Source organism: Platalea leucorodia (assembly GCF_965183815.1).
Source record: "Platalea leucorodia genome assembly, chromosome: 9".
Classification (NCBI taxonomy): domain Eukaryota; kingdom Metazoa; phylum Chordata; class Aves; order Pelecaniformes; family Threskiornithidae; genus Platalea; species Platalea leucorodia.
The window spans coordinates 42,901,120-42,916,778 of NC_138831.1; the positions used below are offsets into that span (position 1 = coordinate 42,901,120).

The 15,659-nt window shown below is 56.8% G+C and overlaps 2 protein-coding genes across 4 annotated transcripts in view; one reads left to right on the top strand and one right to left on the bottom strand.

Moving 5' to 3' along the window:
- Positions 1 to 11,613, top strand: POLG (DNA polymerase gamma, catalytic subunit). 3 transcript variants are annotated; one of them, XM_082321979.1, is made up of 22 exons: positions 1 to 803; positions 1,101 to 1,296; positions 1,742 to 1,909; positions 2,182 to 2,328; positions 2,552 to 2,631; positions 3,115 to 3,297; positions 3,995 to 4,152; positions 4,371 to 4,494; positions 4,565 to 4,789; positions 4,930 to 5,050; positions 5,240 to 5,311; positions 5,425 to 5,547; positions 5,801 to 5,961; positions 6,084 to 6,137; positions 6,232 to 6,349; positions 6,819 to 6,954; positions 7,057 to 7,303; positions 7,396 to 7,518; positions 7,808 to 7,979; positions 8,243 to 8,451; positions 9,565 to 9,725; positions 10,816 to 11,613. In XM_082321979.1, exons 1-22 carry the CDS (start codon positions 208 to 210, stop codon positions 10,875 to 10,877), a joined length of 3,636 nt encoding a protein of 1,211 aa, XP_082178105.1. In that variant the 5' UTR covers positions 1 to 207; the 3' UTR covers positions 10,878 to 11,613. The 3 variants fall into 3 exon arrangements, with proteins under 3 accessions (XP_082178105.1, XP_082178106.1, XP_082178107.1); XM_082321980.1 differs by lacking the exon at positions 6,084 to 6,137; XM_082321981.1 differs by lacking the exons at positions 9,565 to 9,725; positions 10,816 to 11,613 and having other exon boundaries at positions 8,257 to 8,433.
- Positions 11,190 to 15,659, bottom strand: part of FANCI (FA complementation group I) — a gene marked incomplete at its 5' end in the record, with an annotated part of 24,938 nt that continues 20,468 nt past the window's right edge. The window contains 6 exons of the mRNA XM_082321977.1: positions 11,190 to 11,326; positions 12,158 to 12,283; positions 12,841 to 12,936; positions 14,537 to 14,623; positions 15,351 to 15,410; positions 15,491 to 15,547. Coding sequence (XP_082178103.1) covers positions 11,261 to 11,326; positions 12,158 to 12,283; positions 12,841 to 12,936; positions 14,537 to 14,623; positions 15,351 to 15,410; positions 15,491 to 15,547 — 492 coding nt within the window. The 3' untranslated portion in view covers positions 11,190 to 11,260. The remainder of the gene's footprint in view (positions 11,327 to 12,157; positions 12,284 to 12,840; positions 12,937 to 14,536; positions 14,624 to 15,350; positions 15,411 to 15,490; positions 15,548 to 15,659) is intronic.

Below are 15,659 nucleotides of genomic sequence, written 5' to 3' on the forward strand. Positions count from 1 at the left end.
GTGCACGGCCGCGGGGGTGCACGGCCGCAGAGGGGCTTCCCCGGCCGTGCGGTGCCCTGGGCAGCCCCGGCTGTGCGAGCCCGTGGCGGCGGTCAGGGCTGAGCGGGCGGTGCCGAGCTCCCCCCTTCGCCGTCGCCCTCTCCCCGCAGCTCCGGCCGCCCGTGGGGAGCCGCCCGTGCTGGAGGTGCATCCCCAGAGCGGGGGGAGATGAGGCCTTTGCTCTGGAGGAGGACGGTGAGGGGCTGCTGCGCTGCAGGCCGGGGTGCCGAGCCCCGGCGATGCACCTCCAGCTCCTCCACCAGCCACCCGCTGCCGGAGGACCCGGGCCAGGAGCCCGCCGAGGGCCAGCGGCGCATGAACCCCCTCAACATCCAGATGCTGTCCAGGACCCTCCACGAGCAGATCTTCCGGGGGGCCCAGGTACGCTACTCGGCGACGGAGATCCAGAGGAGCGTGCAGCACCTGCAACGCCACGACCTGTGGGGCAAGGAGACCTCCACGCTGCCCGACGTGGACCTGCAGCTGCCCCGCATGTACGGGGACAACATCGACGAGCATTTTCGCCTCCTGGCCCAGAAGCAGAGCTTGCCCTACCTGGAGGCGGCCAACGAGCTGCTGCGGTGCGAGCTGCCCCCCGTGCCCGCGCAGTGGGCATGGCAGCTCGGCTGGACCCGCTACGGCCCTGAGGGGCAAGTGGAAGCCGTTGACTTCCCCGAGGAGCGGGCGGTGGTGTTGGACGTGGAGGTGTGCGTGGCTGACGGCCACTGCCCAACGCTGGCCGTGGCGGTCTCACCGCACGCCTGGTGAGATGCGGTGCCGGTGGTGATGCTTGGGGTGGCGGTGGCGGGGCTACAGCTTTGGGAAGGATGGGGATGCTCCCGAGTGGAGCCTCTTCCTGCAAACCACCGCCGGCTTGCAGGGAAAACACAGCGAAACCGTGGAGCACAGCTCTGGGATGTGGGATGCTCCCCAGGGTCAGTCACCTCCCTCCCACGGGTGGGATCCTGCTCAGCACCCCACAGCACAGCAGGTCCTTTCGGTCCTGGGAGCCCCTACTTTATTTTTTACGGCTTTTATGGGGTGCTGTGTGTCACCCACAGGTACTCGTGGTGCAGTAAGCGGCTGCTGGAGCAGCGGTACTCCTGGTCCAGCCACCTCACCCTGGCCGACCTCATTCCCCTGGAGAGCCCGGCGGGCGCCGGCTGTGCTGGCAAGCAGGACTGGCCAGAGAGAGTGGTGGTGGGGCACAACGTGGCCTTCGACCGGGCATTCATCAAGGAGCAGTACCTCATCCAGGTAATCCGCAGTGCCGTCACTTCATGCTGGCAGCTGCAGTTTGTTACCCGGGCAGTCGTTGGCACTGGCTTTTCAGGGTTATTTTGGCAGATGCCATTCTGCACAGATACCCCAGGGTTGTGCTTGCTTTGTCCTGCAGAACGGGTCGAGGTTGGATCCCTTTAGAGGGAGACATTCTTGCACCCTATAAGGTTGCTGGAGGCAGCAGGGTTGCAGCTGGGGAGGTGGCAGGAGCCTTTGAGCAGCCGGCAGCCTGTGCTGGGGTTGTTCTCGGCTCTCGGAAGAGGGGTGCTGGGAAGCAAAGCTTTGCCTTGACAAAAGCAGCCCGAGCAGAGGCCTTGCAGCTCTGTAACGCAGAGCGATGCTTGCTGGCAGCTACAGGACACTTGGCAGCACATTTCTCCTCTAGCACATCCCAAACCACCTCTTTCCCGGTGTGTCCCAGGGCTCCCGGGTGCGTTTCCTGGACACCATGAGCATGCACATGGCCATCTCGGGGCTGACGGGCTTCCAGCGCAGCCTCTGGATGGCCGCCAAGCACGGCAAGAGGAAGGGACTGCAGCAGGTCAAGCAGCACATAAAGAAAACGCGCAGCAAAACGGAGGGGCCAGCGGTGAGTAAGGGCGCTGAGCCGCTGGCAGTGGCGTGGGTGGCGGGGGACCGTTTGATTCTGTAATGGGACTGTTTGCTCCCATAGCGGGACAATCTGCTCCTGCACTGGCAGAGCAGGAGCTGTTGGAGCAGCTCGGCTGGGTGAAGCTCTCCCAGTGCCTTGCAGAAGAGGTGGCCTTGGTTCAAAACGGAGCAGCGACATCCTTCACCCCTCCTGATCCTGGCCGTGGCCGGTCCTTGCCCTGCACCGTCTGACCCCGCCGTTGTTCGCAGGTGACTTCGTGGGACTGGGTGCACGTCAGCAGCATCAACAACCTGGCGGACGTGCATGCGCTGTACGTCGGGGGGGAGCCGCTGGAGAAGGAGGCGCGGGAGCTCTTTGTGAAGGGGACCATGGCTGACATCAGGAATCACTTCCAGGTGCGGGCGGCGATCCCAACATCCCGACGGGCAGCGGGAGCTGAAGATGGGAGCGGGGTGGGAGCAGCTGCTGGGGTAGTTTCCATTTTGCTGCGCTTTCTTGGGAGGGCTTTGGGTGTGCGTGGGGCTGCGATGTCCCCCATCCTCCTGCAGCCCCAGTGCCTTGCCCCGTGCTGGCAGAGGGGTGGCTGCTTTGCCTGCTCTCACCTGGCTCTGCCCCCAGGACCTGATGTCGTACTGTGCCCGCGACGTCCAGGCCACCCACGAGGTGTTTCAGGAGCAGCTGCCGCTCCTCATGGAGAGGTGAGAGCCGCCGAGCTCTGGCCAGCGGTGGCCGAGGGCCTGTGATCTTGGCTGGTGGTGGGGAGGATTGCAGTCCCTCTGGGGAGGTGGCTTCTCTTCTCCTTGGGGTGGCAGCAGGAGGTTGGGGGGACCTGAACCCCATTTCAGGAGGGACCTCAGACCGCTCCTCTGTACGCAAGAAGGAATAAACGGCAGCACAGTGTGGCTGGTGGAGGCAAGCAGACTTAATGAGGCAGATCGGAGTGATACAGTTTTGGGGTTAGTGCACAGGATTGCTTTTAGAGCAGTGATTTATGTGCAGGGTAGGCAGAAGATATAGGAGTCCTTATAGGTTGAGAGAAGGAGCATCGAGTGCTGTGCGAGCCTGGGAAACTCTAGGTGAAGACACGATACTCAAGGCATGTTCGTGTCTGGCATAGTCTGGTGCTTCCAGGGCAAATCCCCTCCAGCAGACATCTAATTCCTTGCTGCTTCGGGCTCTAGGTGCCCCCACCCCGTGACGTTTGCAGGGATGCTGGAGATGGGGGTGTCCTACCTGCCGGTCAACGGGAACTGGAAGAGGTACCTGGATGATGCTCAGGGCATCTATGAGGAGCTGCAGAAGGAGATGAAGAAGTCCCTGATGAACCTGGCCAACGATGCCTGCCAGCTGCTGCACGAGGACAGGTACCTGTGGGCTGGGGGTGCAGGGTCCTGCAGGACTGTCCTGGTTTCAGCTGGGATAGAGTTGATTTTTCCTTCATAGTAGCTGCTATGGTGCTGTGTTTTGGATTTAGTGTGAGAATAATGTTGATAACACATTGATGTTTTAGTTGTTGCTAAGCAGCGCTTGCACCAGTCAAGGACTTTTCAGCTTCCCGTGCTCTGCCCGGTGCACAAGGAGCTGGGAGGGGGCACAGCCAGGACGGCTGGCCCAGACTGGCCACAGGGCTATGCCATACCGTATGGCATCATGCTCAGTATATAAACTGGGGGGAGCTGGCTGGGGGGCAGCGATCACTGCTCGGGGACAGGCTGGGCATCGATTGGCGGGTGGTGAGCAATTGTGTCGTGTACCACTTACTTTGTATATTATTATTGTATTATTTTTATTTTTATTACTGCTACTACTACTACTACTATTCTATTTCATTTTACTTCAATTATTAAACTGTTCTTATCTCAACCCACAAGTTTTCTGAGTTTCACCCTTGCAATTCTCTCCCCCATCCCACTGGGGTGGGGGGAGTGAGCGAGCGCTTGGGTGGTGCTTAGTTGCCAGCTGGGGTTAAACCACGGCCAGATACCGGGTGGTCTGTGGGGGGCTGCGGGCAGGAGCTGGGGATGGGAGCAAGGCTGCGGTGTGACAGTGGTGTGTCGGCAGGTACAAGGATGACCCCTGGCTCTGGGATCTCGAGTGGGACACGCAGGAGTTTAAACAGAAGAAGAATCCGGGGAAGAAGAAGAAGGATCAGAACGGGAACAGCAGAGCCCCTGCGGAGGTGGTGGGCTCCGACGGCTCCGCGCGGGAGTGGCAGGAAGGTGAGTGCGGGTGGTCCCTGGGGACGAGGGGTGCTCGAGGGACGCCTTCCCATGGGTGCCTGGACGAAGGGACGCGGTTCGTTGGCGCCGGCAGGGTGAAACATTGCTGGCCTGCGTCCCTGTGCTGGGGCACCTGGTGGGAGGCTGGCTCGAGGTTCGAGGTCCTCGTATGGTGGCACAGAGGGCTCTTGGCCAGCCAGTCCTCCTTGCCCCACCAGACCCCGGCCCCCCCAGTGAGGACGAGGAGCTGAAGGCCCCCGCGAGCCGAGTCCGCCTGGAGCATCTGAAGGAGACGGTTGCACTGCAACCCAAGAGACTCCAGCACCTGCCAGGCCACCCGGGGTGAGCTGGGGACCCTGGGTGTCCCCACGGGTTGCCCTGCACTCTCTGACCCGTCCCCGCTGCTCCCCAGCTGGTACCGCAAGCTGTGCCCACGCCTGGAGGAGGCGGGGTGGGTGCCAGGACCCAGCCTCATCAGCCTGCAGATGAGGGTGACCCCGAAGCTGATGCGCCTGGCCTGGGACGGCTTCCCCCTCCATTACTCGGAGAAGCACGGCTGGGGCTACCTGGTGCCGGGGCGGCAGGACAATTTGCCAGCAGCCCCCTTGGAGGCGGAGGGCCCTCCCTGCCCGCACAGGTGAGGGGGACGCAGCGGGGTGCCGAGCTGGGGGCTGCCCGAAGGAGGGATTCGGGAGCTCCCCGGGACCCTGCCCAGGGGCTGCCCTGGAGCCTCGGTCCCCATCATGCATGCGTGAACCCTGCTCTCTGCCCTGCCAGGGTGATCGAGTACCTGTACAGGCAGCACTGCCTGGAGAAAGGTAAGGAGCAGCCGCCGGGGCCGGAGGCCGCTGTGGAGGACGAGCTGCTGGTGATGGATGGCAGCACGATGTGGCAGAAGGTGAAGGAAGGGATGGAGGTGCCCTCGGTGGGAGGGAGATGTGGGGCTGGACTTACTCCTGTGTGCATGTGAAACCAGCCCCGTGTGCAGCTCTAGGGGCTGGAAGTAAGAATTTTCCTCTAATAAGTGCTAAAACACTGGAGAAGTGCTGTTTGACCTGGCTCCTTCCGTGGTCCCTCTGTGCCGCAGGTGGAGGAGCTGAGCCAGCTGGAGGGGGACGTGGAGGAGAAAATGGGCAGAGCAGACGAGAGTCTGATGCAGGTAAAGGGGGTTTCCCGCAGGTTGGGGTGGCGGATTGGTCCCTCTTTCCTCTATTTCCCCCTCCTGCCATGCCCAGGAGTGTTCCCAGCATCACCTCACATCGCTGGTCACAGGAGGAGATGGATGAGCTGTGTGACCCGGCGGAGGCGAGGAGCCAGCCCGCGTACCACCACGGCAATGGTCCCTACAATGATGTCAACATCCCCGGGTGCTGGTTCTTCAAGCTGCCTCACAAGGCAAGTTGGGTGCTCCTGGGGCTCTTTCCCGGGGCTGTGTCACCCTGCCTGGCCACCCCGTGTCCCAGCTCCCCTGGTCCTGTGTCTCCTTCCCCATCACCCCTGTGCTGCACCAATCCTGGGACCCCCGTGATCTTGTCCCATGGGATGGGGGTGGGAATGCACCTCTCTGGCTGGGGCAGGAGGGTGGGCAGAGCTTTACTGATATCGAGCAGTGGCACGCTGAGCCCTGGCACCTCTTTTGCTGCTAAAGGACGGGAACGATAACAACGTGGGAAGCCCTTTTGCCAAGGATTTCCTGCCCCGGATGGAGGATGGCACCCTGCGGGCCGCCGTGGGCCGCACCCATGGGACCAGAGCCCTCGAGATTAACAAAATGATCTCGTTTTGGAGGAACGCTCACAAGCGGATCAGGTGAGCAGCTGCCTTCAGCTGAATCGCGACATCTCTGCGGAGGGGCGGGGGCTGTGTCGCAGCCGGGGGAGGTCGTGTGGATGCGGGGGGCTCAGCATTTCCCCTGCCGCGTGTCCCCCCAGTTCCCAGATGGTGGTGTGGCTGAAGAAAGGGGAGCTGCCTCGCGTGGTCACCAGGTACGGGAGGAATGGCCCCAGGTGGGACCACGATCCCATGAGCCTCTCTGGGAGGGCTCTCGCAGGATGATGCTCACCCTCACCTTTGTCCCAGGCACCCCGACTATAACGAGGAGGATGATTACGGAGCCATCCTGCCGCAGGTGGTGACCGCGGGCACCATCACCCGCCGGGCAGTGGAGCCCACGTGGCTGACGGCCAGCAATGCCCGGGTATGGCTGCGCTCGGGTCCTCACGGGGGTGTTTTGGGGCACCCTCTGCGTGTTTTGGACTGGTGGGAGCAGCCTGGGTTGGAAACAGGAGTTGGGGCTGGATGCTGGGGTTTGGGGTGGCAGGGCTGGTGCTGGGGCCCTTCCCTTGCTGATGTGCTTTGACTCTGGGAGAAGGGAAGGAGTCATCAGAGGCTCCTGAGCTTCAAAATTTGGTGAAAGGAGAAGAAAACGTTGAATCACTCGTTTCTTTCCTTCCCCAAGCTCCTCTTCTTCCATGCTGGAAGAGCCTGGGGGGAGTAACCAAATGAACAATGCCCCACATGTGTGTTAAACCTGGTTTTGACTTTCAGAGCAAAATTTAGGGGTATGGGGAGCGGCGTGCTGCAGCTGCGGGAGGAAGGCTGCTCCTGTGCTGCTGAGGTTGCAGGAGGTGCAGGGCTTGCACTGAGCTGGCCATCGTGTCCCACAGGCCGACCGAGTGGGCAGCGAGCTGAAAGCCATGGTCCAGGTGCCGCCCGGCTACTCCCTGGTGGGCGCGGACGTGGATTCCCAGGAGCTCTGGATAGCCGCTGTCCTCGGCGAGGCGCACTTCGCCGGCATGCACGGTGAGCCGGGGCTGCGCCGCGGGGGCTGGATTTGCTGGGTAGCGGGGTGACCCCCTGAGCCCGGTCCCGTTTGGTGTCCAACCCCTGCTCCCCACCCGGCAGGCTGCACGGCCTTTGGCTGGATGACTCTGCAGGGGAAGAAGAGCAACGCGACAGACCTGCACAGCAAGACAGCCGCCACGGTGGGCATCAGCCGGGAGCACGCCAAAGTCTTCAACTACGGGCGCATCTACGGGGCCGGGCAGCCCTTCGCCGAGCGGCTGCTGATGCAGTTCAACCATCGGCTGACGCAGCAGCAGGCGCGCGAGAAGGCTCAGCAGATGTACGCCGTCACCAAGGGCGTCCGCAGGTGGGTGCTGCCTGGGGAGGCAGGGGGTGAGCAGGGATGGGGATGGCGGCTGTGTCCCACGGGACCCGGGCGTGGATCACTCTCCCCTCCAGGTTTCATCTCACTGAGGAGGGCGAGTGGCTGGTGAGGGAGCTGGACCTGGCTGTGGACAGGGCAGAGGACGGATCGGTGTCAGCCCAGGACGTCCAGCGGCTCCAGAGAGAAGCCATGAAAAGGTGAGATGCTCCGACCCTGCATGGCTCTGGTGGCATCGGGGTGTGAGGTGGAAGGAGCCGCAGCCCTGTGGGCAGGTAAGAGAGATGGGGCTGGATGGTCCTGATCCTCCCTCCCTGCTCCCCCAGGGCTGAGTCCATTTGATCTGGGGGCTCCCAGTCTCTCCCAGTGAGCAGTTAGCAGTAGGAGGCTGCAGGGGCTCGTCCACCTGCCCCAAACCATTTGAGGCTCTCAAACGGGACTCGCAGCCTTGTCCCATGCTTCCAGCAAACCTGCCCTCTGCCCTGCCAGGTCCCGGAGAAAGAAGAAGTGGGATGTGGTGGAGAACCGAGTGTGGGCTGGAGGCACTGAGTCCGAAATGTTCAACAAGCTGGAGAGCATCGCCTTATCCCCGTCCCCGCAGACCCCGGTGCTGGGCTGTCACATCAGCAGGGCCCTGGAGCCCGCCGTGGCCAAGGGGGAGGTAAGGACGGGGCTCTGTGCTGCTGGGCTCTCGGCTTTGCTTGTGTTCTCTGAAATGGCAACCCCAAGTTCAGCCCTTCTTAGATGGTGGAGACCCAGCTGGAGCCATGAAGAAACCCTTTGCCCCTGTTCCTTATCTGCATGCTGTCAAGAAAACCCAACAACCCTGAATTGCACGGGCTTCTCCCAGGAGCTGTCCTGTATCGGGACCAGGCCCGGGACCCCAGTGCTCCCCTAGCATCCGTCTGTGTTTCCTTCCACCAGTTTCTGACCAGCAGAGTGAACTGGGTGGTGCAGAGCTCTGCCGTCGACTACCTGCACCTCATGCTGGTTGCCATGAAGTGGCTCTTTGAGGAGTTCGACATCAACGGGCGCTTCTGCATCAGCATCCATGACGAGGTGCGCTACCTGGTCCAGGAGCAGGATCGCTACCGGGCAGCCCTGGCCCTGCAGATCACCAACCTCCTCACGCGGTGAGATGTGATGGCTGTGGTGCCTCCTGCGAACGAGCTTCAGCGTCTCTGGGGTGGGATGGGGCAAGCCCAAGGGGCTGGGGTCATCGCAAAGGGGTTAGCTTTGCCCGCAGCAGGCTGGCGCAGAGCAGTTTTCCTCTGCTCAAGGGCAGCGCTGGGGGGTTGTACTTCTTCACGCGTGGCTCAGGTGGCTATGAACGGAGCTGGGCTTCAATTTCCAGGGATAATCTGCTGGCGGGAGGGGGATATCGTCAGCTTTGGCTCCTGCAGAGACGGGGCCAATTGTTCTGCTCTGCTGGGATGCGAGCGCATTGCCTCCTGCTCCCTTCAGGTCTGTGGCTGTCGTGTGGCAGCAGCCCTTGGGCTTGATTGAGCAGCCGGGAGCGTGAAGCTGTCCCCGTCCCTCGTCCCCGTCCCTCGTCCCCCGCTGCCTTCAGAGGACAGCAAGGGGCAGGGCTTCTTGTCTCTGCTGCGAGCAGCAGCGCTGTCTCCCCTTCCGCAGCGTGGGGCGTTCCTGCTGCCCCCCTGCCCCATGCAAGGTTAAGCTCAGCTTGGAAAACTCCTGGACACCTCAAAGGGCTCTCTTCAGTCCGGCTCCGGCACAGCCAGCTTTGCCAAATCCCCTTCCTAGCGCTGTGGGGTACTTAGTGATGCAGGAGCCGGCCAAATCCGAGCTGTTTTCTCCTGCGCTGAGGTAGGGATACAGCCAACAGCCTCTCCGTGCCGGTGCGGCAGGCGCAGCGGGGGAGACGCCCTGATGGTTGTGCCTTTGTGCCGGCTCCTGCGAGCGCGGAGCTTCCTGCTGGGAAAATCCAGCATCTGCGCTGCCTGGGAGGATTAGCCAGCAGCGAAGGGCTGGGTTCCTCCTTTCTCCCGAGGAGGCTCAATGTACCGTTCCTCCGTTCCTCCCACGTCCACTTGAGCGATACTTGACCCTCCTGCTACCCAGTACTTAAAAAGCACCTTGTACTTCTAGCCGCTGAGTGACGTGGGTGCAAAGTAACCCGTTGGCAGCGGCCGGCCAATGTTTTGTGATGCTGCCGCTGGTGGAAGCCAGCTGTGACGAGGCTAAGGGGGATGCGTAGCAGCGCCTGACCCGGTTTGTTCTTCCAGGTGCATGTTTGCCTACAAACTGGGCCTCCAGGATCTGCCGCAGTCAGTGGCTTTCTTCAGCGCAGTGGACGTTGACCAGTGCTTAAGGAAAGAGGTGACCATGAACTGCGCGACGCCATCAAATCCAACCGGGATGGAGAAGAAATACGGCATCCCTCAAGGTGAGCGGCGTCGGTGCAAGCTGACCCCCCTGTAACTCCCTCCGCACAAGGCTCCCCAGCTTGGGCAGAGCACTCGGCCCAAGCAGCCGTTCCCCGAGGGCTCCTCGGTACAGCAGCGGCACCTCAGCCCCATCGGCTGCCCCACAGGGCACCGGTCACCCCGGCGCCAGCCCCTCTCTCCTGTCTCAATCCCCAAGTCGTTTGTGCTGCTGCTTCCAAATATTTCTGATAGCGATGAGCTGGGCTTGGCTCTGTTATCCCACACCCACATTTGCTCTGTGCCCCTCAGAGAGGAGCCCTCCTGTGCACATTTAACGCAGCCCAGGATTGAATTGATGGAACCTTGGACATTTTGCCTTCCAGACCCAAACTTTTCAGCCTTTGGTGCTTTCTCTCCTTCCCTACTCCGCCTTAGCCCAGCACAGCTCTGTTCAGAGAACAGCCTTGGCATTGCTGTGTTCTTCCCCAGCAATCCCAAGGCCTGCGGTCATCCCTGGCTGCGCTCAGCGTAACCCTGTTACTGCTGCAAGCAAACATTTAACTCTTGGGTTGGAGCTGCTTTAAACAGCTCCTCCTCCATGTGCAGCAGCATTTTCCCAGATAAGGAGAAGAACCTGCCCTCAGATTTGTTCTCTCGGTTGTTGAATACGCCAGACGCATCACCCGTAGGTAGCCTTTATTAGGAGTCTTACAGGCAAAGGGTGCTTTTAGGAACAGGATTTGCGGTCTGTGGGCAAAAAGGGCACTTCTGTTCTTACCACGAACAAGGCAAATTAAACAAGTGGATCGCATCAGGGTCAGCACAAACATAACAGCAAAACCAGCCTCGCCAGCAGAAGCCGCCACCTCTCTGCTGCTCAGGAGCTGCACACAGCAGCAAGCTTCAACTCCGAGGCAGAAGAGCTCGTGATTCCAGCTCCCTGCTGGTGCTGGTTCCTGCATTCACACCACCACACGAAACAGAAGTTTGAATAAATTGAGGGCTTTTTGTGCTACACGTGCTGAACTAAAGCAAATCATGACCGTCACTCTCTTATGTTACACAGTCACGAGCGTACTGCAGGGAACTGATTGTCCCACTCTCTTCCAGGAGAAGCACTGGATATCTATCAGCTAATTGAAATAACCAAAGGTTCGCTGGAGAAGAAATGATGACGCTAGAGTGCCTGACTGACAACTGTCCAGAGAGTGTGCCAGAGCCTGGCTGTCCTTTCGGAAGGCGATCTTTTGGCAGGGACTGATCCTGGTCGCTCTGTTTCCTTTTTGCTGGAAGAAGGGATGTTCCTGGGGAAGAAGATTTTGATAGCAGCACATTCAAATAGCAGAGGTGCTTCCAAGGGCAGCAGCCAGCTGTAAACCCTGAGACAGTGGCTTGAGTTGCTGCTTGCACGCCCATGGGCACGAAGGAAGAAGTCAGAAGTATTTGGCAAGAGAAACAACACACCATCGTTGCCATACACGCAGTTCTCCAAGACCAAGGCGAGTCTGCCACAGAACAGGCACTGTGGGAGGAGGCAGCAGCGGCAACCCCAGCTTTATTTTTTTCGCTGTCTCTTCTTTTTGGGTTCCTGGTTCTCATCTGTCTGCTCTGCTGTGCTGCTCTGGAGAGGGGAGGGAGACAGTAGCAGTACAGGGTGTGATTGTTTTTGTGTGCTTAGTCTAAAGAATGTTTACCTAAAGCAAGAAACCAGATGTGCAGAACAGGATTTAGCTCTTTTTCCTCCCTAACAAAGTGACCTGAATATGGGACTCCTCTCCCGCACTGAGCCTTTCCCTGTGGACCCCCCCAGTTCATGCTGGAACTTAGGCTGCAGGTTCTCAATGGCACAGGACAGGGACTGTTTGTGCTGGGTTTTGGCTTGTTGAAACACTCAGGAAAATATGGACAGAAGCACCAATAAAAACCTGGACAATCAGCAAAGTAAGTTGTTTATTTTTTTTATCCAGCACAGGTTGCACTACCTTCACCAGCACTATCTAGTAGAGGAGCTGGGTCTGAGGAGAATGATGCCTTGCAGAGTTTGCCCTGCCAGCTGTTTATCTACAAAAGTTAATCTGGATGCAAAACCACTTTGCATCCTGTTGCAAAGGTCTGATCCTGGCCAGCCAGGAGGTCCTGGGAGGTAACGCTGATAGACCGCGCTGCTTGCTGAGGCAAACAAGGCCTTAAGAGCAGCCTCACTTCCCTAAGACCGGAGAGAGAGAATTGGTGCAAGGACATAAAGGTCACTCACTCAAGGCAGAGGGCTGGAGTGTAGGGGATGTTAGCCAGACTAACTGCTCACTCCTTCGTATCAGCTTAGTATTAAAGCGAGAGCTAACCCAGAGAAGACAAACTGTCCTAATTTCACATATACCTGCACAGCTCACAATACAGTTGGCCTCAAAAGAGGGGGAAGCCTGTTGGCAAAAGCAGATGAATGAGTTCTGACCTGGTCGTTGTCTGGCTCATTTTCAGCGTTCTCTGTGTTATGATCCTGCAACGCGCTGTCTAGCATGGACGCGTTGATGCGGAAGTCTCGGGAGGTGCTTAGCTTCATATATTGCATCAAGTTCACCTGCAGCAACCAAGGTGAAACCAGGGGGAGAGGACATTATGCATTAGCATCTTAGTTTAGTTTTTTACCCTGCCTCGTCCTTTGCACAGCACTGGGACTGAGTCCATCACAGTAATGCAGGACTGAAGCAAAAGGTAGGTGAAAAAGCATCTGCCCCATGCAATCCAGTGTTTTCCTAAAAGCCAAGCGATTACCAGTTACTCGCACTCTCATGTAGTACCTCATCATGGTACATTTCTCTCCTGGTTATGAAACGGACTGGGGGAGAAGGGTGAGGGAAGCTGGCATTAGGTGTGTAGGTTTCTGCTCAACCAGAAACCATGGGACGTTAGGTGACAGGCAGTGCTGCCGTTGACAGCTGCTGTATCAGTGTGACAGCAAGTCAGTAGCATTGGGCCAGGAGCTTGGGCAAACGCTGAAAGAGGTGCAAGGTCCTTCCACCTCCCTAATTTGAGCATTAATAGAGACTTCCAGAGGCGGACCAGCAATAGCCCTCCACCCTGCCATTGACCCCAGTGTTCCAGCGCAGGTCACAGAAGAGCTCTGCTTTACATTACCTTTGATTTCTTGGAGAGGTGGATAAGGAACTTCTCATATTGCTCTATTGCAAAAATCAGGTTTGGGATTGGCTTGGTCTCCCGAAGCACCTTAGCCTGAAATGCAGAAAGGAGCGCGATCGTTCAGATTTGGAAGCGAACAATGATGCTGTAGCACGACATGAAGACCGCAACACTCCCAGTTCAGAAAAGTGTCTCCAGTAGCCTTGCTCCATACCAGTCCTGCCCCAGCAAGCCTTGCCAGGTTTGTTAACGGGTTTTAAATTGACTCCCATGACGGTTCTGCAGTGAGGCTCTCCCGTGTGTTGTTTAGTACTCCACCTGCAGTCCACAGCCCTGATATGCCTGACAGCCATCAGAGCAAAACTTCCTCCGCTCCCGCTCTGCAAAGGCATCACAAGCATACGCCTTTGTTGTGGTTTGACCCCAGTTGGGAACTAAGCACCACACAGCCGCTTGCTCACCCTCCCCTCCGCAGTGGGATGGGGGAGAGAATTGGGGAAAAAAAAAAAAAGTAAAACCCATGGGCTGAGATAAAGACAGTTTAATAGGACAGCAGAGGAAGAGGAAATAATAATAATAATGATGATGATAAAAGAATATACAAAACAAGTGATGTACAGTGCAATTGCTCACCACCCACTGACTGATGCCCAGCCCTTCCCCGAGCAGCGATCGCTGCCCCACAGCCAGCTCCCCCAGTTTATATACTGAGCATGATGCCATACGGTATGGCACAGCCCCGTGGCCAGTCTGGGCCAGCCGTCCTGGCTGTGCCCGCTCCTTGTGCACCGGGCAGAGCACGGGAAGCTGAAAAGTCCTTGACTGGTGTAAGCACTACTTGGCAACAACTAAAACATCAGTGTGTTATCAACATTATTCTCACACTAAATCCAAAACACAGCACTATGCCAGCTACTAGGAAGAAAATTAACTCTATCCCAGCCGAAACCAGGACAGCCTTCCAGGCAATGAGCACATTGCTGTTTCACCACATTTTTGCCCTGTTTATTTACCACCACTGATATTTGTTCCCCGTGGTGACAAAGTGCTAAAAGGACACGGAGCATTTCAGCCCATTTCCATACACTCAGGGAACAGCTAGGAAGATCATGCTTGTGGCTTTTAAACCCTTAACATCACAGGAGTTTCTGGGACAACTGACCAGACAGAGGAAACGGTGGTTTGGAGCACAAACAAAGGACATAAAAGGCCAGGAACCTACCTTCCCCCCAACCAAATCATCCAGTCATTCTCAACTGCCTTACTTTAGTGGAATCCACTACTTTATCTTTAAATGTACTGACAAAATTAAGAAACACTTAAACAGAATTCAGTATTGGTTCCAATAAATTACCCTATTTCTGTAATTTAATAGCTCACCCCAAATGATAAAATATCAGACAAGACAGATTATCCAGACTTAACCTTTGTTTCATGTCTGTGAGCTTTTAGACTGCATTTTGTGAAGGTGGCTTTTTTGTTGTTGTTTTATGGCTGTTTTTTATTTGTTTGTTTGGGTTTTTTTAGACTTTTCTCTGGAGTTAGGGTAGACTAAATTTGATTTTTACTTAAAGGCCCAAATAACAATTTGTCATTGGTGATCTATAAGAAGCCACCAGGTAACACAAGCCTTGAGGCGTGATCCCAAGTTCAAATACAGCCCATGTCCTAATAGACAGTGAGTCAACCTTACCATGACTGTGGAGATTGCAGCAGCGTCATCCTCTTTCTTCTTCTTTTTCTTCTCTTCTGCAAAGCTTAAGCTCTCATTGTGGATATTCTGAAGGAGGATGGCAAAAGATGTGGCATTATAGGGTAAGCAGGGAAGAAAGGCCAGCCAAGTAGGGCCAGAGCAGTCTTTGCTCTGGCCAGCTAACACACTACCAGCTAGATGACAGAAAGGTAGTGATACAGGAGGGATGGAATTGGGGTAATCTCAAAAAAAGAAGGAAAGAAAAATTAATTTCATAATTTATACATTCAGAAATACATATGCATGAGAAGTCCCCAGGAGTGATAGCTTTGCATACCGCTACACCTTCCCCAACATGCCACGTCTGTTGTACAGTTCCCGTGGTCCTCACTCCAGCACCCAATTCCTCTCCAAGCAGCTAAATCCCATCTTCGGCACTGCAGTCTTTGGCACGCACATTACTTTACACTGTGATGACTGCAGTGTTGTTGACCTTTATTTGCCATTGTGGTTAACAGCAGTATTAATCTCATCCAAAAAACCCCACATGAACAGAGGGAAAAAAAAAAAACCACAACTGAAAACCAGCTCCCCAAACACTCTTCCTTCCCTGCTCAAGCAGAAATCAGCGTGCTCGGTCCCAATGGTGCTGAAATGTCTTATACTATTATTTGACATAGTAAAGCTTGAACTATGAGAAACTCAAGTCATTAAGAAGATTAATAATCCCCAAAGGTGTCCATGTACTGCAGCTGATACACCACTCAGCATCAGAGAGATTGACTGTGATTTTGGCAGTTAATTTAGGCCTTACCTGTACATAAGTAATGAATGAGTAACACTGTGGGGTCAAATGGGAACCTGAGAGCTTCACCTGCAAAGAAGCAAAGAGGTCGGTGTTACTCCTAACTCAAGGCAATGAGCCATTTCCTCCAGCAATTCGCTCACACTCACCAGCTTTTCCAGCCTTCCTGGAATCGTATTTGAGGTGCTGCGGCAAGCTTGGATATACTGCAAGGAAAACGAGAGAGAGTTTCTTCTAGGTACGCTGTTCCCATCCTGCAACCTGTACTTCCAGGCAGGGCTCAAAGCAGCTCATCCAATGGCACGGTGGGGAGGGCAG

Coding starts and splice junctions, on each gene's coding strand:
- POLG (XM_082321979.1), top strand. CDS start 208: ATGAGGCCTTTGCTCTGGAGGAGGACGGTGAGGGGCTGCTGCGCTGCA. Junction 6,350..6,818: donor TGACGGCCAGCAATGCCCGG/GTATGGCTGCGC, acceptor CGTGTCCCACAG/GCCGACCGAGTGGGCAGCGA. Junction 6,955..7,056: donor GCACTTCGCCGGCATGCACG/GTGAGCCGGGGC, acceptor CCCACCCGGCAG/GCTGCACGGCCTTTGGCTGG.